At 41.8% G+C, this 23,697-nt stretch overlaps 1 protein-coding gene across 1 annotated transcript; it reads right to left on the bottom strand.

Annotated features, from left to right (window-relative positions):
- Window positions 1-304: 304 nt before the first annotated feature.
- PLET1 (placenta expressed transcript 1) lies at window positions 305-11,692 on the bottom strand. The gene is made up of 3 exons (XM_029207990.1): window positions 10,741-11,692; window positions 7,012-7,213; window positions 305-946 (listed from the first exon to the last, which is right to left on the bottom strand). The coding sequence occupies exons 1-3, from the start codon at window positions 10,922-10,924 to the stop codon at window positions 712-714; spliced, it is 621 nt and encodes a 206-aa protein (XP_029063823.1). The 5' UTR covers window positions 10,925-11,692; the 3' UTR covers window positions 305-711.
- Window positions 11,693-23,697: the final 12,005 nt, after the last annotated feature.

Genomic DNA, 23,697 nt, shown 5'->3' with positions numbered 1-23,697 from the left:
ATGTTATGTTAGTTTCAGGTGTACGGCAAAGTGAATCAGTTTTACATATACATATATCCACTCTTTTTTAGATTCTTTTCCCATATAGGCCATTACAGAGCATTGAGTAGTGTTCCCTGTGCTATACAGTAGGTCCTTATTAGTTTCCTATTTTATATCCATTGATTTTTAAATGCTCACGTAAATGAATAAAATTAGATGACATTTTCTGTATTTTCAGTTAATCACTCATTAAAGACATATTTGAATTTAACACATTCATTATTCTTGCTTGAAGCATAGCATATTTGGTATGACAGAAAATAATGCCTTTATACCATAATCTTTACCTATCCTTGGCTACTCAGACATGGTACATTCTTATTTTCTTTCCCTTCAAATACTACTGGTGTTGCATCTAAACAAAAGTTTAGACTGACTGCGGAATTGGCTGTCGACATGTTAAATTAAGAGCCAGAATTCCAAGTTACACCCAGACCAGGTTACAAAAAGCCTAATTTGTGTCCTGAGAGATCCAGTTGAACAGCAGTGAGCGGACTGGCTACCCTCCAGTAAGTGACCCTCAGGTCTCCGTTTGGATCTGAAGCAGTGGCAGTAGAGTTGTACCTCTGAGAACGCAGAGTCTTCATTCACACAGGTCAGAGCCCTGTCTTGGGACTGAACATAGAAGGATGCAGTGGAGGCAGAAGCAATTGTTCCCCCAGCTTCCTTCTAGAAGAGGAGTTTGCTGGTGAGAAAGACGAGCAGGATCTGAATGGCATCTCTCATGGGGCTGAGGAAGGCTCTTTTGGCCGAGCTTTTGGCTGTGGTTCGGGTTGTGGTTAACTTGTGGGTTGTGGTTATTTTGTGGATTGTGGTTAGTTCCTGGGTCGGGGTTGTGGTTAGTTTGTGGGTCGGGGTTGTGGTTAGTTTGTGGGTCGTGGTTGTGGTTAGTTTGTGGGTCGGGCTTGTTAGTTTGTGGGTTGGGGTTGTGGTTAGTTTGTGGGTCGGGGTTGTGGTTAGTTTGTGGGTTGGGGTTGTGGCTAGTTTGTGGGTCGGGGTTGTGGTTAGTTTGTGGGTCGGGGTTGTGGTTAGTTTGTGGGTCAGGTTTGTGGCTAGTTTGTGGGTTGGGGTTGTGGTTAGTTTGTGGGTTGGGCTTGTGGTTAGTTTGTGGGTCGGGCTTGTGTTTAGTTTGTGGGTCGGGCTTGTGGTTAGTTTGTGGGTCGGGCTTGTGTTTAGTTTGTGGATCGGGCTTGTGGTTAGTTTGTGGGTCGGGGTTGTGGTTGGCTTGTGGGTCGGGCTTGTGTTTAGTTTGTGGATCGGGCTTGTGGTTAGTTTGTGGGTCGGGGTTGTGGTTAGCTTGTGGGTCGGGCTTGTGTTTAGTTTGTGGATCGGGCTTGTGGTTACTTTGTGGGTCGGGGTTGTGGTTAGCTTGTGGGTCGGGATTGGGGTTGTGGCTGTGGTTGGCTTGATTGTGGAGATCTTGGTGGTCAAGTCTGAGGTTGTCCCTGGGAAAAAAAATGGCATCAGGACCTCTTTTGGGTGGCGAGTGGGCACTAGAGAAACGAGGCTAATGTGATGGAATGCTGGAGCCAGAGTTCATGGGCAGAATTCAGTGAACACTTCGCAAGGGCCAAGTGTATTTAGAGGAGGGGAAACTAGGGGTACAGAATGTTAAGGAACAAAAAATAAGAAACACTCTGACCTTAAGACCTATGGAAGAAGGAATTTATACTGAACTTACATAACTATTGAATTTGCTGTTGGGAAGGTAGTCTGCCTTCAAATGTCCTCATGTCCTTAATATTATATTCCATCAATCAGTGCAAATATGATCCAGAGTGGTACAATTTTATTTTATTTATTTTTGCTAATTTCAAAGTTTCCATGTAAAGGTTATAAGAACTAGACACCATCCAGACTTGAGGATGGCTGACTCGGCTTTAAAGGAAGTGGAAGGAGGCCCTGTCCAAATGCTTGAACCCCTTTTTGTGGTGTCTGAGGCATTGGTCATTTTCACAGGCATTGATCTGACCACACGTTGGTTCTCTGAGGTTGCTTTGCAGAGAAACAGAGAAAGCCAGGCCTACATCCCTGGGGGGTTGTCTGATCCTGAAAAACTAGAGCTTGGCAATGATACTTCCAAGGGTCTGAGTGAACCACAGAGGGGACTATAAGGACGAAGAAGGGAAATGCAAAGCAATTTGCGCAGACCTGTACATTCTGCCCACTTGCAGGGTGCCTTCCAGCTCTGTGGCATTGTCTTATCTCATTTAGCATTTCCTCAGGGCAAATGTTTCTCTAGCACACCACTGAGCCCAAAGTCTGAACAGAACTGCTTTCTTCTCCTTTTTTAAAGTCTGGATTTTATTAGCATGGAGCTAAGGAGTCCTGACTAGAGACAAACTTTTTTTTTTTTTTTTCCTTTCCTAGCATCTATACGAGTGTTCATTTCAAAAATGTCCTGGAGAAAGAAAACATCCCAAACTTTTCACAGAGGGGAAACCACCAAGGAAACAGTTAAGGCTTTCATATAATAGTTTCATTAGGCATAATAACTTTAATATTTGTTGTTGAAGATAGATATGCCTTTGATCACATTTGCAATGCTTGACTGACAGGAAAATGGGCAGCGTACTAGATGCATTTCAGTGTTTGGGGGCTCACGAGGAAGACCTGTTATCTAGACACTGAGAAGGACTAATGTTACTTGTTCTTGGTTGAAGCTTGTATTTAAAAACTTCATTAAAAAAAAAAGATTGTCTTTATAGTTTTAAAGTAAGTTTAAGAAAAGTCGAGAAAAGTATAAGATGTGGAATTTGAGTCCTCGTTTTGCCATTTACTTTCTGTGTGGCCTTGGGCAAATTACCTATCTTTTCTGAACCTCAGTTTCTTGAATTTGTTTTTGCTTGCAAGAGAGAGATAAGAGAGAAGGAAGGGTGCAGAGAAGGGAGAAGGGCAGGGAGCCTCAGAATGGTTTGGAGTTGAGGACTACAGCCTGGGAAAGGCCAGTGGAAATTCCTGGTGGTTGTGCTGGAGGTCAGAGGCCACTCTGAGAACTAATGAAATTATTGGTTTTCTATGCTATCAACCCTGCTTTGTGCAAATCTCCCTTCTCATCCCTTAAACCCTTCGGTAAAGTCTGCTCTACCAATGAAGGCTCTGTGTGAGGTGGTATTCTTGTGAAAATTGAGGAAGGAACCAACTTCCATATCCATGTCTGTGTGGTGTTGAATGGAAACAGCTCCTAAGGAAGCCGGTGTCTGGAGCCACAAGTGACCATGAGAACTGAAGGCCCCTTGGAATTGGCTTTTGTTTTCCACAGGGCACAGGATAAGGGGTTGAGCTAATCTTGTGTAGACCTCAGGGTGCTGGGAGACTTAACTGGTACCTGGGTAACGCATGATTAGAAGACTTTTTTCTAGGGCACCCACAAGATAATTTTCCGGGCCAATGGATTTCACTGCCAGATATGTAAATAGACTGCAGAGGAACTTACCATTTCTTTTCAGTATCTTAAAAGAAACTCTAGCCATGTTGTGGAAATCGACTGTGAAGACTCTGTGGAGGGAAAATTGATGAGAGATAATGGTGGGGAATTCACAAGTTCAGCTCACATTACTGCCTTCCCAGGGGACCCCAACTTCTTAGTTCCTTTTGTGCTTAAATTCTTTACAGCACAAGTAGCAGATCATTCAGTACTGGTCTGCTGTATACTGTCTTGACCAAGATCTTCCACAGTTTTGCTCCACACAAGATCATGTCCATCCCTCTCCCCCACCAACACCAGCACCCTGGATTCCCCACAGGCTGGTATACACGGCTGGTCTTTGTTCAGGCTAGTCTTTCTGCTTGTAATACCAGTCCCGGGCACATCTGCCCACAGACTCGACAGTAGCCTCTATGAAATTGTTTCTCCTGGTTGTCATGGACCCAGACAGAGCTCCATCAGAGAGACATGCCCCTCTACTGCACTGCCTTGCTGTGAGCCTCTCCCCCGACTGGAGGGCCAGCTCTTCGAGGGCAAGTTCTTTTGTGAACAACGCCTGACATGTAGCGTCCTAGGTGCTTAATGTTCATTAAATGACCTGTACAGCTTGGTCTGTTGTTCTGATATCATTGGGCCCATTATTATGTCAGTCTCTTGTTCATGCATTGAACAATTAATGAGAGGGCAGTACATGCCAGTCACTGTGCTTACTGCTGAGGGAACAGTGGTGAACACAGCAGGCGTGGTTCTTACCCTGGAGACTTTAGCCGAATAGTCAACTGACAAGTAAGTGATTGCAACGAAGCAGCGGCAGTGATGAGAGTCAGTAAACAGGGAGCGGAACTTGATCTGGGGGTTCAGGGAGTGCTTTCTGAGGAAGTGCTGTGTGACCTCAGTAATTATTTCTGTATAGGCCCTGCCTCCCAACCCTCATTGTAAAGTTCGGTGGGCAGGAACCTCTTCCTGTTGCCTTTTGTGCGCTGCTCAGCGTAGTGGGCTTCCCCCATTGTATGTGCTGCTCCTCTCCCCTTGTCAGCCTCGCTGATCAAGGCTGCGTGTGTACATCGTAAACAAGCAGAGAGGCCAGTGCATCACAGCAGGTGCGAGTGAAGAGGGGTCTGGAGACCGCACTGTTGGTGAGAATGTGCTGTTTCCATTGAAGATTGTCACCACCATTTGGTGTTTTATCTGTTGTTGCATGGAGTGTGGAGGCCTTAAGGAGGTGAGATGAAAGGAAAACCATTGCCCTCATTAGCCCTGGCCAGCTTCTAAGGGGCTGCTGTCATCGTGAGGCTGGGTTGTAGCACCTCCCTTTGGATTTTAGTCTTGCAGGTCGCTCTGTGGTCATAATAGCACCTCCTCCAGAGCCAGCTAGGTCCGACCAGGCCTGGGCATGGCTGGAGAGGCTGGAGTGACTTGGCAGCATCACCATCACCGCTGTCTACAGAGACTTAGTGGCAGTTCATAGTGGACATGGCCTGATGGTCAGACCTGCCCTTTCAGTACAAAATGGCAGTCTGAAAGCGTAAGGACCTCTCAACATTTGGTTCTTAAAGTGAACTTGAAAATAAATCCCTAGCTGGGAGGGAAGTTTTTTGTTAGAGTCCCCAGGTGGCCTCACCTCAGAATCTGAGTGTGTCAATTTTGTGCAACAGGAGGAAGCCGGTTTTATTGTACAATCATCACACTTTCTGCCAGCAAGCCATTTCCAAAATGAATCTATGTTTTAAAAAATGATTCTCTGTGTCATGGTGAAACCGAGTCTCCCTAAAACTGAGATCCCCTGCTGAGTTTATGATTAACCACTCTCAAAAACTTTATTCTCTTTCTTGTCCCACTCCCCACCCCCATTCCCCTTAGGATTGAAGAGTATCAAAGAAACGGGGGGACTGAAACCAAGCAGGACCCTGGGGGCCCGCCCTAGTACAAAAGCCACTCCGTGTCCCCCCATTTCTTGTTTGTAGAAAAAGGCTTTAGTCTCCTAGACCCTCCTCGAGTTCCAAAGAGCAGACTTAAGCAGTTACTAATTAGGGAAGTGAGGGAATGCAGAAACAAAGGAAAGCAGTCAAGAAATAATACTTCAGTGATAAAACAGAGTCCTAGTTCTCCTCAAGGGATACATATAACAATCTGACACATATCTTTGAGTTGTTCTGCAGAAACTAAGACCCCTGCCCAAGTGGAGGATGGTGGCTACATGGTGACCATAAGCACGTAGACCCCAGACTGATTGGAATCAGAAGGTTGATGATTCAGATTCCTGAAGCATCACCCTGTTACCTCACCACCACCAACCAATCAGAAGAAAGTCATGCCCCCTGAAAACTTCACCCCAAATGTGGCCTTTAAAAGACCTTCCCTGAAAGCCATTGCGGAGGCCAGGTCTTCTGAGCATGAGCCACCTGTTCTCCTTGCTTGGTGCCTGCAATAAACGCTGCACTTTCCTTCACCACAACCCGGAGTCAGTAAATTGGCTCTGCTGTTCGGCAGGCGAGTGGACCCAAGTTCGGTTTGGTAACAATGGGGACTGAGTACCCCTCCTCCAGGCTCTTGGCTACTGGCAGCTTCTCTGCACCCCCAGTTTAGCAAGGCCTCCTGGAGGACTGCCCTGGGGGTTGGCAGAGAGGGGAATGCTCAGGTGGCCAGATGGTTTCAAGAGGAGTGTCTTTATTTTTAACTGTTTGCTGCTGCTGCCCCCAACCCTGCCTGGCTCTGGAGCACTGTCTGCCCCAGACTAATAGGAATGAATTGGGTGGGAGTAGGAGGGAATATAGAGAATTTGAAGCAAACTGGGTGCCAGTGACAAGGATTCTTTGCTTGACCAAACTTTAGTCAGGCTCTGGAACCTTCTCCTAGGCCCATCTGTGAACTTCCTTATAAAATCCAGTTTTAGCCAGAATCCTCATAAGTCAGTTTAGCAAGAACCTTCCACCCTTGATATCTGATCACCTTTATTATCTGATTGAATTCCTCATCCTCTACTATCCCCCAGGTGATATCGGATCAGCTTGGCCTCCCTTAAGCAAGAATCCTGTTAGGTCAGTTTAGCCAGAGCCCCCTTACAGGTCTTGATGTTTCCTCTTAGTGATTTTCCATCCACTGAGCCCTCACCCTGTTCCTGGGCTGTAAATTCCCACTTGCCCATGTTGTATTCAGAGTTGAGACTTGTTCCATACAGAGGTCTCTTTTCTCTTATTGTGATAGTCCTGAATACAATCTGTTTTTGTTCATTCATTCATTAGTTTTGCTTTAACTACTATCCAGCTCTGGTTTTCTTTAACACCAATTCTTTCTGTTTATGTTGAGCATACCTGGTGTGTGTGTGTGTGTGTGTGTGTGTGTGTGTGTGTGTGTGTGATGTATAAACTTCTACAGATAAAGGTAGGACAAAGAACGGTGAGGCAGAAAAGGAGTACAGCTACTGAATTATCCACGTCATATCTGGATTGCATTTTGAGTCCTCCAAAGTCAGTATAAAACTGTACAAACATAATATGAAATTGTAAAAGCCCAAAGCAAATCATATATGGATAGGTTCTTACTGTAGCTCGACTGTAGTTATGTTCATGGAACTAGGAGATACCCATTTTGCCTCGAAGAGCTTGCTGTATGGGCTCTTCATGTGGTACAAGACGCTGCTGCTGCAATACTTGTCAGCTTTTTGCCAGGAGCCAATGACTGAGTTGTGCTGGTCTGTTGCTCGCAGGACCACAGAGCTAATACTGTTATTCACAGGAACTGACACTAGGAGGAAATGAGAAGGAAACAATCAGCCATCTGTGCAGTAAGACAAGAGATGGGGGTCATGAAATCAAAATTAAGTGTGAAGAAAGAAAGTTACAAGTAGTATGTAAATATAGTGTGGTCCCATTTTTGTGAAATAAGTTGAAAAAAGTCTGGAAGGAAATACATCAAGATATTAACTATGAGGATTTCTTGGTTGTGGGGTTATAGATGGTTTTTATTTTCTTCCTAGTTTTTCTTTGTGTTTTCCAAGTTTTCTACAGGAAAAGGTGAACAAAAGAAGACCTGTACTCTGGCCCTGGTTTTGCTACGTATCAGGGAGGAGGTCCTGGCTGACTTTTAACCTCTTGAGCCCTGTTCCTATCTGCCAGATGAGAGTTCTGCCCTTCTCTCAGGAGGAATGCAGTGTGGGGAGAGAAGGGGTGGATGCATGTGAAAGGGTCAAGCAGACCTCCTGGGAAGTGCTTCTGCTAGTAAGGAACTGTTACTGCCAAGTCAAAGCAAAGCCTATTTCCTGGTTCCAGAAATGCTGACGTTCTTGGTCTTTGTTGTTGAGAGTGAGGGAAGGGGGGGCCTCTGAGACCCAGAGGCCCTAATCCAGGTACCTAGTCCAAGTACCTGCCAAAGCCCCAATCCAAATACCTCTAAGTAAGCACTTAAGGTTCCCTGACGCCCTCCACTCAGGTGAGTCTCACCTGTTGACCTAGCCCAGCGTGTGCCCACAGGGACCCCACTGACACTTGTTAATTCCACCTGTTATTTTCAGCCTTCTGATGTGTAATAGGGAGGGAATTTCAAGAGACTGTTTCAGTTTGTCCATTTCCTCCCTTAGAAGATCCCTTCTGAACAGATTTCTCAATGCTAGGGTCCTCTCAGCCACCCCGACTTCTTTTAAAGGCTTCTCCTTTACAAAATAAAGAAAATTGATCTTGTAGCACAATAGGATTAGACAGTCCTGGATCTGAATCCTAGCCCTAACATTTAAGACCAAGTCACTTCACCTCCGATCCTTGGTTTCTTTCCTGTTCATCATTCACTCCACAAATATTTACTGAATGCCCGCTTTGCACTAGGGTTGGTTCTAGGTCTGAGGATAATGACATTATCTCTCATTGTATGGAGATCATGATACCTTATCTTGAAAGGTTCCTGGGAGACTGAAGAGAAGAATGTAAAGACTTTAATACTGGTGGGTGTTGGATAAGTTGCCATTGTTATTCTTAGCACGAAACATTTCTCTGTTCTGTTTGTTTTTGCCAGTCGAGGTTGCTGAGCCAGATCCCCCTGCCCTGAGTTGCTCAGCGAGAACCTGACATTTGTCCTAGATGTGTGTGCATGGTGCTGAGGTGGATGGTGATGAGCGACGGTGTCATCCAGTCATCAAGCCTGTCAGCTCTCCCCTGGGCTTGCCTTTGTCCTTTCTTCTGTTTTCCACCTCACTCTCTGGCTTACATCTGCCTTTCATCCCTCCTAGTTATCTGTATTATCCAGATTCCTGGCCTCCACAGTCCCCTCCCTCAGGCTTCAGACTGATCAGACTTCCACACTCAACACTTTCATCAGGACACACACCTGTCCAAAACCTTCAAAGTGCTCTTCTAGAGCCTCTAAACGTTTCTGGTTTTATATTTCTGCTTCTGTTGCTTGCAGGACCCAGCGCATGGCTCTTATGATCCTCATAAGAAGTACATGACACGTAGTAGGCATTCAGTGAGCCTTAGTTCCTCTTCTCCTTTCTCTCTGCTCTACCCAGTGCCTCTGTAAATGCTGTGTTGTCCCTCTCATCCAGCACGTTCCCTTTCAAGGGGTCTTATGGATCATCTTTTGATTCTTCTTTCTTCTGTCTTCCTACTTTCACATGGCTCCTCTGCCACCCCCACCTCCAACCCCGCACCCCTTGCATCTTCACAAGATAGGTTTCTTTTTCTTCCATTTCAACAGCAAAATCCTTCACCTCGTGATGTGTTACCCTAAGTCAGAGGTCTGAGACCTGACCATCCAAGTCCTGCTCTGTATACAAGGTCACACACATGCCCTCCTGGTCCTCATCTTGAAGCACAAGATTACCCTCCCTGCCCTGTTTAGGACAAGATCTGCTGCCTGAGGGAGTGGGACGTAGGGAGACCCACCACAGCTGAGGCACTTAGTGACAGTCCCCAAGAAAAAATAGAAAAAAGGACTAGCCAGGATGAGTGTGTGAAGGCAGGCCATAGCCATTCTCCTGCTGAAGCCTGGAATCCGTGGAGCCTGGGCATAGCTATCACCCTGGTGCTCTCTGCAAAATTCGGTCAGAGTTCTCAGAGAGGCAGGATAACATGGTGGATGAGTCAGGCTCTGAAGCTGGATGGCCCGGCTAGACAAAGCAGGACAAATCTTGGCTATTATTTAGGTTCAAATGTTAGCTGTGCAACCTACTAGTGACCTTGGGTAAAACTTTAACCTTCCTGGGCTTCAGTTCTCATATGTAAAATGGCGAAGATAATAGCATTTACCCTTAGAACAGTACTCAGCACACAGTATGACGTCTTAGCTCTCGTTACCTTAACTGAGAGGCGTACAGTCTAGTGGTTAAGAGCAGGGTCTCTGAAGTTAGAATGCTCGGGTTCACATCCCAGGTCCATCATTTAAGCAGCTCTGTGACCTGAGCGAGTCACTAGCATCTCTACCTCTGTTTTCTCATTGACACACAGGAAATGACAACAGTATCTACCTAGTAGGTCATTGTGAGGACTAAATACATTAATACATGTAAACAGCCATATTAAATTTGTTGTTATTATGAAAGTTATTCGAGAGCACTTGCCTTGACTTGTAGGTTTGACTGATCCCAAAAGGGATGTCTGTAAAATATTTCTAGGCACCTCAAAGAAAAGCACTGGATTAGGAATGAAAAGACCAAGATTCAAGAGGCAGTTCTGCCACTTATTAGCTGTGAGACCCTGAGCAAGTCATTTAACTTCTCTCAGCTTCAGGCTTCTCATTTATCAGGTGGGATAGTAATATCCCTGTCTAGCTCACTAGATTTTCCACCCACAGACTAAAAGTGAACAGCGTCTCCTGGAGTTGTGCCATATACAATCATCCATGGTGGCATTGTTTCATCAAGTGGATAGGAAAAGACTACAAACTGTGGTGCAATTTTTATTCCTTAAAATAATAAAAATGCCCCCCCAATACAGACTGTTTTAAGTAAAAAAAAAAAAAAAAAAAAAGCCCAGATTATTTAAGTGAGAGAACTTGCCGCAGCTGTGCTCTTGCTGGGACTCGGTTAACCTGAGTGTTGGGATGTAATGACTCCCATGGCTCAGGTTCACACAGGGGACATGCAGAAATAGGAAATAGTCCCACCCAACCCATCCTCTCACATGTTCTCATTCTCCCTCTTTCTGCCTCTGTGTCCCAGACGGGTCAAAAACACATGTTTTGTTTGTGTCATTGAGAGCAGGGATGGAGGGGTATGTTCTGCAATTCCAGTTTTATCTACCCTCAGAAAACAGAGGACAGCAGAGAGAATGGCTTCTACTTACCTGTATAGACTGTATTGCTTTTATAGACGTTTGGGTTGGCATGGATTCCTGAGTAAGTGGCGGCAATGACCTTACTGAAGAGCATGCAGTTGTCATTGTGACTTATGCAGCTGGCAGGAGAACACAGCAGTCCAAGGCACAGAAACAGCGCCAGTGACAGCAGCAGGGACCCGAGGATTGCCATGGTCTTGATCCGTTTGGAAACTACTGGGCCTGAAACTGGGTAAGAGCTTCAACTCACCTGTTTATATGCTCTGGGGCTGGAACTTCTGGGTGAGGTCATACATGCAAATCTCCTGCCCACTCCTCCCTAAGATGAACTGGCTTCTGGAATTTGGCCCAAGATATCACCAGGAATGAATCTCCTTGTATCTGTCACCATGACCCTTTGCCAATTCCAGTTTTGCTCATGAAGGGGAATGTACTGATAGTGGTTTTATTTTGCCTCTCATTCACCTCAGCATCTGACATTTGAAGGAAGCTGTGAGAAGGGGTTAATACCGGCAAAGTGAAATTCAGAGTTGAGTAATCATGACATACCTGTCCTGTTTAGGAACTACACTCTTCTCCCTACAGGAAACTCAGGCATTAAAGCACTTTTCTTCATGGAATATTACGTATCCTTTCCAAGTCTCCTTAATCGAACATGTCTCCTGTCCCAGTTCATTTTGCGACTATCATAGAACTAGAAAGACTGTGCTTCTGGATTTATATTTGTTTCTTTGGAAAGAAACAGCTTTGGTTCACCTTGCTCCTGCCTGACACTTTCCTCTATACTACTGTAGCACAAGGAAACTACTGAAAAAAAATCAGAAAATATGTTTTTTTCATACTTCTTCTCTGATTTTAATTCACTCACTGAAGGAGAAAAGAGGAGAGATGTATTCTGTGTGAGTGGAAAGAAAACAAAAAATGTAGAATTGAATCAAAGAGATATTTATAAATGTTTTTTCAGGAGAAGCACTTACAGAATGCTGGAGTGAGGACCTCTGAAAAACCTACTCCTCCAGAAAAGCAATGAGCAAAAACAGTCTAAATCAACTTTTTCAGAGCTCTAGAAATTAAGCAAAGACTTGCAACAATTCAAGGAGCATTTGTTTAAGAAAAATGGCTGAATCTCATTAAACATTGTGAGCATCGAGGCATTTTAACTTGCCCTGTTCCCATCCCTCTTACCCTACCTCTTCAAGTAGCCTTAGAAACCAGCAGCCTTGCAACTGTGATAGCCATGAAGACCAGCAAACTAGCAGCCAATAGGGAGGGGACAGAATGGGCTTGGAGCGCTCCAAAAAGCTTCATTTCCAGAGAACTGTCCCTATATGACCTGTCTGCAAATTGCCATTAAAGCTGAATTCTCAGGGCTTTCAGAACTTTCTCTGCAAACAGCCTTATTGCTAGGGTATTTGTTGAAAATAATCAGTGGGAAGTTTTTAACATTGCAGCTGTCTGAAGCAGTGGTTGCAACTGGGACTAACAAGGAGCTGAGCACAAAATTTAAAAGAAAAAACTGGGACTGAGATGTTGGTTGGGGGCCTTGGAAAGCTCTGACAAATTCCTGGGAATCTAAAAGGTCATCTGCATGTACAGAGCTATGCACATGCCCAGAAAAGGTCTGAGAAAGCCCTAATCTCTTATCTCTGGTTGACCTTGAGGGTCTATACAAGTAAGAAATGTAGGCAAAGCCTGAGTTGTAAACTGCCTATTTGACCAGTGAAGGCATGCACACAGAGAGGAAGTTGGCAAAGATTGAGAGACTTATTGGTTCAAGACATTTAGGAAATCTCTGTCTATTCATTAGCTGACCACTAAGCTAACTAAGCAGAGACTTCAGTGGCCACACATAATAAAGAATACTGACTTTGCAGAATGAATTAATTCAGAAAAGTTGCTAAATAAACAGCAGCAGCAGCAGCAACAACAAATAATAATGAATGCGAACTACAACAAACCCTGGGAAGGAGGGGAATCTGGTGTGCAGAATGGTCAATGGTCACATTATATTTTTTAAATGTTCAATTTTCAACAGAAAATTATAAGACGTACAAAGGAACAAGAAAGAGTGTTCTGTATACAGAAAAAAACTCCCAGCCAATAGAAACTGTCCCTGAGGAAGTCCAAATGTTGGACTTACTAGACAAAAACATTAACTCAGTCATTATAAATATGTTCAAAGAACTAACAAAAGCCATGTTTAAAGAATAAAAGAAAAGTTTAAGAATGATGTCTCAACAAAAAAGAATGTTAATAAAGATATAGAAATGGTAAAAAGGACCATACAGAAAATTTGTTGTTGAAATGTATAACTGAAATGAAAAATTCACTAGAAGGACTTAAGAACAGATTTGAACTGGCAGAAGAAAGTATCGATAAACTTGAAGATATTCAGTGAAGATACTGAATAAATTTAACAAACGAAGCGCAAGACTTGTATACTGAAAACTATAACAAAGAACTCATAATAGCCAAAATGATCTTGAAACAACAACAAAGTTGGAGGACTCACATTTACCAGTTTCAAAACTGCAAAGGTACTGTAATCAAGACAGTGTGGAAAGATGGTGGAGTAGAAGGACAATAAGCGCACCTCCTCTCGTGGGCATACCAAAAGTACAGCTATTTACAGAGCAGCTGTTGATGAGAGACACTGGAGTCTACCAGAAAAGATCTTCTATAACTAAAGATATAAAGAAGGAACCACAAGGAGACAAGTAGGAGGTCAGGAGTTACCAAGACCCATACCCCTGAGAAAAAAATGACAATTGCAGAGGTTCTTTACAAGGAGTGAGAAAGCTGAGCCCCACATCAAGCTCACCATCCTGGAGGTCTTGCACTGGAAAAACAACCCCCCAGAATGTTTGGCTTTGAAGGCCGGAGACCCACAGGGTTGGGGGAAATAGAGACTCTTCTCTTAAAGGGTGCACAGAAAATTTCATAAGCTCCAGGACCCAGGGCAGAAGCAGTAATTTGAAAGGGACCTGGGTCAGACCCACCTGCTGATCTTGAAGAGTCTCCTGGAGAAGGAAGAGGCAATTGGGGCTCACCCTGGGGACATAGACACTGGCGGCAGCCATTTCTGGGAGCTCATTCTACCACAAGGACACTGGTGCTGGCAAGTGCCATTTTGGGATCCTCCCTCTAGCTAATTAATGCCAGGACCTTGCCCTACCCACCAGGCTTTTGGCACCAATACTGGGACACCTCAGGCCAAGCAACTACCTGTGGGGGCCACAGTCCCACCTACCAGCAGGCAGGCTACCTTAATACCCCCAGAGTCCACAGCCAGCCTGGTCAAGGCCCTGTCCACTAGAATGCCCAGGATCTGGCCCCACACACTAGTGCACACGCACTAGACCTGGAACGCCCAGGGCCCTGCAGCCAGAGGTCCCAGGGCCCAAGACAGGATCCAAATCAATAAAATCAGAAACGAAAAAGGAGAAGTTACAACCAACATCACAGAAATATAAAGGAGCTTAAAGAGACTACTACAGATAACTATATATTAATAAAAATGGACTACCTAGAAGAAATGGACAAATTCCTAGAAATGTACAATCTCCCAAGCCTGAACCAAGATGAAATAAAAAATATGAACAGACCACTTACAGATAGTGATATTGAATCAGCAATAAAGAAAAACTCCCAACAAACAAAAGTCCAGGACCAGATTCCTTCACAGGTGAATATTACCAAACATTTAGAGAAGACTTAATGCTTATCCTTCTTAAACTATTCCAAAAAATTGCAGAGGAACTTCACTGAACTCATTCTACAAGGCCAGCATCACCCTGATACTGAAACCTGACAAAGATATCACCAAAAAGGAAAATAATAGGCAAGTATCGTGGATGAACATAGATGCAAAAATCCTCAACAAAATATTAGGAAATCAAATCCAACAATACATTAAAAGGATCATACACCATGGCCAAGTGGGATTTATCCCAGGGATGCAAGGATGGTTCAATATCTGCAAATCAGTCAACGTAATACACCATATTAAAAAGCTGAAGAATAAAAATCATATAATCACCTCAATAGATACAGAAAAAGCTTTGACAAACTTCAACATCCCTTTACGATAAAATCTCTCCAGAAAGTGGGCATAGAGAGAACATATCTCAATATAATAAAGGCCATATATGACAAACCCACAGCTAACATCATGCTCAATGGTGAAAAGCTGAAAGCATTTCCTCTAAGATCAGGAACAAGTCAGAGATGCCCACTCTTGTCACTTTTATTCAACATAGTTGTGGAAGTCCTAGCCACAGCAATCAGAGAAGAAAAAGAAATAATCCAAATTGGAAAGGAAGAAGTAAAACTCACTGTTTGCTGATGACATCATACTATACATAGAAAACACTAAAGGCACCACCAAAAAACTGCTAGAGCTCATCAATGAATTTGGTAAAGTTGCAGGATACAAAATTAATATACAGAAGTCTGTTACATTTCTATACACTAACAATGAACTATCAGAGAAAATTTAAGAAAGCAATCCCATTCACAATAGCATCAAAAAGAATAAAATACCTGCAAATAAAATAGCTAAGGAGGTAAAAGACCTGTACTCAGAAAACTATAAGATACTGATGAAAGAAACTGAAGACAACACAAACAGATGGAAAGATTTACCATGTTCAGGGACTGGAAGAATGAATATTGTTAGAATGACCATACTACTTAAGGCAATTTACAGACTCAGTGGCATCCCTATTAAAATACCACTGACATTTATCAAAGAACAAGAAAAAATAATTCTAAAATTTGTATGGAAACACAAAAGACCCCAGATAGTCAAAATAATCTCAAAGAAAAACAGAGCTGGCAGCACCATGCTCCCAGCCTTCAGACTGCAGTACAATGCTACAGTAAGCAAAACAGAATGATACTAGCCCAAAATCAGACACATGGATCAATGGAACAGAATAGAGAGAGCCAAGAAGTAAACACCGACACTTTTGGTCAATTAATCTGACAAAGTAGGCAAGAATATACGATAGGAAAAGACAGTCTCTTCAATAAATGGTGCTGGGAAAACTGAACAGCTACATGTAAAAGAATGAAACTAGAATATTTTCTCACTCTATATACAAAAGTAAACTCAAAATGGATTAAGGACCTCAATGTAAACCTGGAAACCATAAAACTAGAAGAAATCATAGGCAAACCCTCTTTGACATAAATTGTAGCAATATTTTTTGGATGTCTCTCAAGGACGAAGGAAACAAAACCAAAATAACCATATGGGACCTAATTAAACTTAAAAGCTTTTGCACAGCAAGGGAAACCCTTGACAAAAGAAAAAAACAAGCTACTGAGTGGGAGAAAATATTTGCAAATGATATGACTGATATCCTTATCCAAAATATATAATATCCAAAACATCCAAATCCAAAACATATAAACAGCTCATATAACTCAACATCAAAGACACCAACAATGCAACTAAAAAATGGGCAGAGGACCTGAATGGACATTTTCCTAAAGAAGACATACAGATGGCCAACAGGTACACGAAAAGATGCTCAGCATTGCTAATCATCAGAGAAATGCAAATCAAAACCACAATGAGATATCACCTCACACCTGTCAGAATGGCTATCATCAAAAAGACCACAAATAACAAATGTTGGTGAGGATGTGGAGAAAAGGGGACCCTAGTACACTGTTGGGGGGAATGTAAATTGGTGCAGCCACTATGGAAAATGGTATGGAGATTTCTCAGAAAACTAAAAATAGAATCTATCATATGATCCAGAAATCCAAACAAGATGAAAACATTAATTTGAAAAGATACATGCACCCCAGTGTTCATACCAGCATTATTTACAATTGCCAAGATATGGAAGCAACCTAAGTGTCCATCAACAGATGATTGGGTAAAGAATCTGTTTTACATATATATATATATATATATATATATATATATATTTATTTATTTATTTATATTTCTATTCTATTGTGTGTATGTGCATCTATCTATCTACAATTACATATATATATGTAATAGAATAGAGTATTACTCAGCCGTAAAAAGGGATGAAATGTTGCCATTTTCAACAATGTGGATAGACCTGAAGGTTATTATGCTTAGTGAAATAAATCATACAGAAAAATACATACACTGTATGTTACCACTTATATATGGAATCTGAAATATAGAACAAATGAATGAGTTTAACAAAACAGAAAAAGACTTATAGATTTAGAGAACAAACTAGTAGTTATCAGTGAGGAGAGGGAAGAGGGAGGGGCAAGATAGAGGTAGGGGATTAAGAGGTACAAAGTACCATGTATAAAATAAGTAAGCTGCAAGGATATATTGTACAACACAGGGAATGTAGCCAATATTTTGTAATAACTTTAAATGGAATATAGTCTATAAAAATTGTGGATCACTGTGTTGTACACCTGAAACTAATGTAATATTGTAAATCAACTATACCTTAATTAAAAAAAGACAAGTGTGGTACTGGCATAAGAATAGACATATAGATCAATGAAACAGAGTTGCAAGTCCAGAAATAAACACATACATTTATGATCAACTGATTTTTTTGGTCATTTAAGATAAATTCTATTACATGAAGATTAAACTTCTGTTATGAGGAGATTCATACAAGATTAAATGCCTTTTCCCAATGAATCTGAATAAATGAATTTTACTGAATATATCTTCTAGAGTGCTTTTGATGCAGGTTGCTTCAAAAAAGAGTGAAATCATTTTGAATGTTAGAATTAAAACAATTTGCTAATTTATTGGTCCTATGACTCCTTTTATGTAATTAAGAATTCTTATGAAATAATATACTTATGTGCTTGGAAACACTCTCAAACTCCATTTTGTCTTGAACCTGATAACCTCTTCTACCCATCATACATTCTTTTTTTAAAAACTATTTTTAAAAATTGATGTGTAGTTGACTTACAATGTTACACTGGTTTCAAGTGTATAACATAGTGATTTGATATTTTTGTACATTACAAAATGATCACCACATGATTAACTGATTTTTGACAAGGGTGCCAAGACAATTCGATGGGGGGAAATTAGTCTTTTCAACAAATGGTGCTGAGAAAACTGGGTATTCATATGCAAAAGAGTAAAATTGGACCCCTGTGTCATACCATATAAAAAATTAACTCAAGGTGGATCAATGACCTAAATGCTATAAAACTCTTAGAAAAAAACAGAGATGTAAATCTTTAAGACCATGGATTAAACAACAGTTTAATAGATATAACTTAAAGGGGTGGGATAGGGAGGGTGGGAGGGAGGCTGAAGAGGGAAGGGATATGGGGATATATGTATACATATAGCCGATTCACTTTGTTATTCAGCAGAAACTAACACAACACTGTAAAGCAATTATACTCCAATAAAGATGTAAAAAAAAAAAAGCAGTTTAATAGATATAATGCCTAAAGCAAAAGCAACCAAAGCAAAAATAGATAAGTTGGACTTCATCAAAACTAACGTCTTTTGTTCTTCAAAGGACACTATCAAAGTGAAAAGACAACCCAAATAATGGGAGGAAATATTTGCAAATCATATATCTTATAAGGGCCCGGTATCTGGAATATATAAAGAGCACTAACAATTCAACAACTAAAAGACAAATATCCCAATTTAAAAATGGGCAAAGGATTTGAATACTTTCTCCAAAGAAGATGTATAAATAGCCAATAAGTACATGAAAAGATGCTCAACATTATTAGTCATTAGGAAAATGCAAATCAAAACTACAAAGTGATACCACTGTGAAGAGATACCACCTCACAGCCATTAAGATGGCTGTAATCAAAATGACAGATGATTACATGTGTTGGCAAGGATACGGAGAAATCAGAATTCTCATGCATTGCTGGTTGGAATGTAAATGGGTGCTGCCATTTTGGGAAAGAGTTTGGCATTCCTTCAAAAAATTAAACATAGAGTTACTATTATATGACCTAGCAACTTCACTTCTAGGTATGTACTCAAGATAATTAAAAACATTGTCCACACATAAACGTGTACATGGATGTTTACAGGAGCATGTTTTGTAATAGCCAACATGTGTGGAAACATCCAAATGTCCATCTACTCATGAATGAGTAAAAAAATGTGGCATATCCATACAGTGGAATATTATTCAACTATAAAAAGGAATGAAGTACTGATAGATGCTACAGCATGGATAAACCTTGAAAACATTATGCTAAGTGAAAGAAGCCAGACACTAAAGGCATCTATCCTATGATTTCATTTATGTGAAATATCCCTAATACCCAGATCCATAGAGATAGAAAGTGATGGCCAGGGACCTGGGCGACAAGGAGAATGGAAAGTGACTGCTACTTGGTTTGGGTTTTCCCTTTGAGGTGATGGAAATGTTCTGGAATTAGATCATGGTGATAGTCTCAAAATCTTGTGAATATACTAAAAACCACTGAATTGAATTTTATGGTATGTGAATTATACCTCAGTAAATTCTTTTATTTATATACTATTCTGTGAAGGCAAGTTGGGGTAGTAGAAAGAATGAGACAGAACTTTAGTATTAGATCCTGTTTAGAAACCTGGCTTTAGGAGAGTTTTAATCTATCTGAGCTTTAGTCTCCACTGCTGAAAATTGAGGCATTAATACCAATCTTACATATTTTTATGTACATTCAATGAGAAATATATGTAAACTGTTTTGGGGGATGGGGTGGGTCTGACATATAGTAGGTGTATAACACATGGTAATTTATTTCCTTCCTTCTTTCCTTCCTCTGTCCCTCCCTCCTTTCCTTCTTTCCTTCCTTCCTTCATACCAGATTAAGGCACTGGATCAGGAGAAAAAAAAATATAGGAGTCCTGCTATTATATGGAGACAATAGTCTAACCTTCCCTATGAATTGGGGCAGAAGACTGGGGGGATGGGGGACAACTCAGAGGGGAAAACTCTGATTTAAGCAGAAGTCTTCCATTCATTCATTGCAATGTGGAGCTCAGCCCAAGAGAGGGTCTGTAGGAAGTCATCAACTTTGCCTCTAGGAAGGAGGGAGCTATTAGCTATGGGGACAGCTGTTGACAAAACAAAGTTGTTCTTTGATTCCAGCCAGAAATGACTTGATTTTTCTTGAGGACAGGGACCACAAGAAAACTAGTTTTTTAAAAATGCACTCCTTTGGGCTTCCCTCTCCTCCACCCCTTTCTCTGAAATTTTGGACTCTATTTCCTGGAAATGTACACTTTGAAAAAACTCCATAGGTGATTCTAGAACAGTGCTTTTTAAAACTTTAACGTGTATTCAAATCACCTGGTGCATTTTGCTAACATGCAGTTTCTGATTCGGTCGGTCTGGTGTGGGGCCTGAGGCCCCTCATTTCTAACAGTCTCCCAGGTAATGCCAAGATGCTGCTGATCCATGGACCACACCTTGAAGAGCAAAGGTTTAGCAGCTGATCTGCATAAAACAGATTGAAGCTGAATGTTAGACTAATTGTTAAAGTTGAAAAAGCTGGGTTCTATGACTGTACCGTGCACCCAACTTTCCAGTCCCCCTAGAGCTTATCTGCTGAAACTCTTCATGCTGTAGAAAGTGTGGTGGGCACTTCAATACCTGGTTGCTTTCTCTGGGAAGGAGAGCTGTCAGAGAGGAGAGGGCAGCTGCTCTTCTAAGGCCAAAGTCTGAGAGGAGGTTCCCTGAAATTCACCAGAAGCAACCCCTGGCGACTGCAGGGATCATCAGCCTGAGGTGCTTCGGGGTTTTTGATCCAGTGTCCTGGGTATGTCAAAGGTGTTTGGGATGCAACATGGGCATCATGGGGGAAAGAGCGCAGGCTTTAGAGTCAGAGAGGCCTCAGACCTCATCGTAACCTTGGATTGTACTTCACTTATGAATAAGAGAACTATCTGAGCCACAGTTCTCTTATTCATATAATGGAGAAAATAATACCAGCTTGACACAGCAGGACTGTGTCAAGCTTTAAGCGATAATGTGCCTGCCACAGTCAGTGCTCTGTAAGGAGTGGTTCTTAGCCACTGATGGCAGGTCACAGTGCAAATCTAAGAGGAAGGGCCACCAGGGAGAGGGTTGATCAACGTTCACTTGTCTTCATGGAATGAGAGAAATGAGAGTAAGATGGTGAGATTCTAAAAGAGAACACAGGCTTCCCTGGCGGTGCAGTGGTTGAGAGTCCGCTTGCCGATGCAGGGGACACGGGTTCGTGCCCCGGTCCGGGAAGATCCCACATGCTGCGGAGCGGCTGGGCCCGTGAGCCATGGCCGCTGAGCCTGCACGTCCGGAGCCTGTGCTCCGCAACGGGAGAGGCCACAACAGTGAGAGGCCCGCGTACCGCAAAAAAAAAAAAAAAAAAAAAAAGAGAGAACACAAAAATTTATTTAATTTATAGGTCTGCCTTTTATTCCGACATTACAGCGTTTTGACATTTTATTATTAAAATGGCATTTTTCTTAAATGAAAATACCACCCTCGTAGATTGTAGATAGTAGAACCCCCTCCCACTCATCTGTTTATTTTTAAAATGTCCTTATTTGGCAAAGTAAGAAATAAGTTGGCTTTATTTGGAAAGATTGGCACCCTATCTAGGTCCCTGAAATCCAAAGTCTGGAAACCAGGGTCTATGAAGACTTTGTCTCATATCTTCCCCAAATGCCTTGTGGTAAGAAGCTGGGATTGCTGACTTTTAAGTAGGGACTGGGAAGCTGTCTCAGGGTGAGTGTCAACTCTTTCTCATTGAGTGCGAGGTTGAAGCTCTTAATGGATTCCAACATTAGAATCCACAGTCCCCCCAAATTGAAAATTGGTTTCGTTCATTTTTGAGGGCACTTCGTGGTCTGGTTTGGTGGGTGAAGAAGTGAAATGAGACAAGAAGAGAAGTCCAGGCTCAATGCTCCCCAACCCCCAGCAGAAGAGGGACTCAAAACAGCATCCCAGGCAGAGGGGGGAGGAAGGTTTGGACACCCTTTTCATGTGGCCGGCCAGCATGCATTTGAAACCATGCCCCACGGCGTTAACAGAAACTGGTGACTAACAGAAATATTTGAGCTTATCTTACAGAACAGCAGGTAAGGGAATAGCTTGTTAAAACCCCCCTCCGCTTATAGCCTGCCCTCTCTGAGCAAAGCGTAAGCGCAAGCTCGCCTTAATTATTTTGTTGCCGATTGCATACCCTTGAAGCTTCACGTAGCCTAGGAATTTGGAGTCAACTCTTGTCCAGTTCGAGTCAGCTAAGACTAGGTGGGACCACTGACCCTAAAACTGGACCTGGGTAGAACACAGATTACCTCACCTTTTCCCTACTTCCAGTCATCTTTCCTCATGCCTAAGACCACTCTGCTTCTTTATCCTGTAAACGTTTCAAGCCCCTCGCCTTTGGCGAGGCAGATCTGAGAGTCCTTCTCCCATCTCCTCACTTGGCTGCCTCGTGAATAAACCGTTTCTTTGTTACAAACTCAGCATCTCAGCTTTAGCTTGCTGCACATTGTGCACGTGCCCCTGGTTTGGTGACTGGTTTCTCCCTGGAGAGGCAAGAGCTCTGCCCGAGAGGAGGTGCATTGCAAGGTGCTTGGAGAGAGTTTAGCAAGCCTTGGTCAATAACCTCTGGAAACAATTGGCTCTCCCTTTAGTTCCTGTTAGCTAGACTTTGAAATTTCTTTGCAGGGTGAAGTATTTATCAAGAAATTCACATTCTTGTTCGTACTGTTTAACTGGACAGCTCAATAGTGAGAAAATATGGTTTAATCAGTGGGGCGTGACTTAGGACTCCCTGGATGAGCCATGGATCTATGTGGTCGTCTGATGAGAAAGTGATGGAGACAGCCCTCCAGAGGTAAAGTCAAGGAAAGTTGCTACTTATGGGAATTCCCTTACATCCAATTCTTTAAAAGTGTATTGATTTTCTAAAATCCTACCTTATTCATATAGGATTTCAGGTAGCTAACAGAAATATAAGATTTAAAAAATAAGAAATTAAGGATCTAAGGGTAATAAGAGTAGAAAGAATAACACAGTAAGAGGAAGGTGGGGTTCGTTATTTTAGAGACGTTGGCTGACTGTTTCTCTGGGTTTGATACTGTTGTAGGCACTGAGGGAATGACAAACCCCTGTTCCAGTGGAGTTTATGATGTGCCGATGTAATATACAACCCTATTGAAACACAGCCCTGAATCCAGCCCATACCTTTCCCTTTTCAATATCATTTCATTAGCTGAGTCACAGGAACATCCTTTAATTCATTTAATTCTGTTAGATGCTACTAACTTGTGCCATTAATTGTGAACTCTGATTGTTTTCCTTTTGTACTGAATTGATACGATGTAGCAACATTTTAAATATTATTACTGTATACTATAGCTTCTTATCTTTCCTAAAAACAAAACAAATAACAGTATCTACTCTCCTGATAACAAATAGGCTCTATTTTTAGCCTGTGTACAAATGCAGTTTTGTCACTTATGTAATTTGTTATTGATACAATATTTGTAGCACTGTTTCCTGAAACTTTGAGAAACATTGACTTAAGAAATTAAAGTCTTATTCTAACATATCTTTCAGTTGAGAATTACCATTTCAAAGATGCTTTTTAACAAATAACATATAAGGGCTATTTAAAAAAAATTATTGGAGTATAGTTGATTTACAACGTTGTGTTAGTTTCAGTTATACATATACATATATTCATTCTTTTTCAGATTCTTTTCCCATATAGGTTATTACAGAATATTGAATAGAATTCCCTGTGCTATTCAGTAGTCCTTGTTAGTTATCTATTTTGTATGTCGTAGTATGTGTATGTTAATCCCAAGCTCCTAATTTATCCCTCCCCCCCAACTATAAGGGCTATTTTTAAATGATGATTGAAATTGAAACATAAAATCTAAAAATTCTAATGGAACATGTGGATCCTAAGAATACAATAGATGCCATTTGGAGATATACTGATTTATTTAAATTATTTATA

Source organism: Monodon monoceros, unplaced genomic scaffold (genome assembly GCF_005190385.1).
Source record: "Monodon monoceros isolate NGI ecotype Baffin Bay Population unplaced genomic scaffold, NGI_Narwhal_1 Super_Scaffold_7, whole genome shotgun sequence".
NCBI classification, from domain to species: Eukaryota; Metazoa; Chordata; class Mammalia; order Artiodactyla; family Monodontidae; genus Monodon; species Monodon monoceros.
The sequence above is the reverse complement of the archived record's forward strand: the minus strand, read 5'-3'. Positions and strand labels throughout refer to the sequence as shown.

Bases quoted from the DNA above. Each gene is read 5' to 3' on its own strand.
- PLET1 (XM_029207990.1), bottom strand. From the start codon at position 10,924: ATGGCAATCCTCGGGTCCCTGCTGCTGTCACTGGCGCTGTTTCTGTGC. The intron at 7,214-10,740 runs GTAAGTAGAAGC...ATTTCCTCCTAG, and splicing joins AAGCAATACAGTCTATACAG to TGTCAGTTCCTGTGAATAAC. The intron at 947-7,011 runs GTAAGAACCTAT...CAAACTAACAAG, and splicing joins ATAACTACAGTCGAGCTACA to CCCGACCCACAAACTAACCA.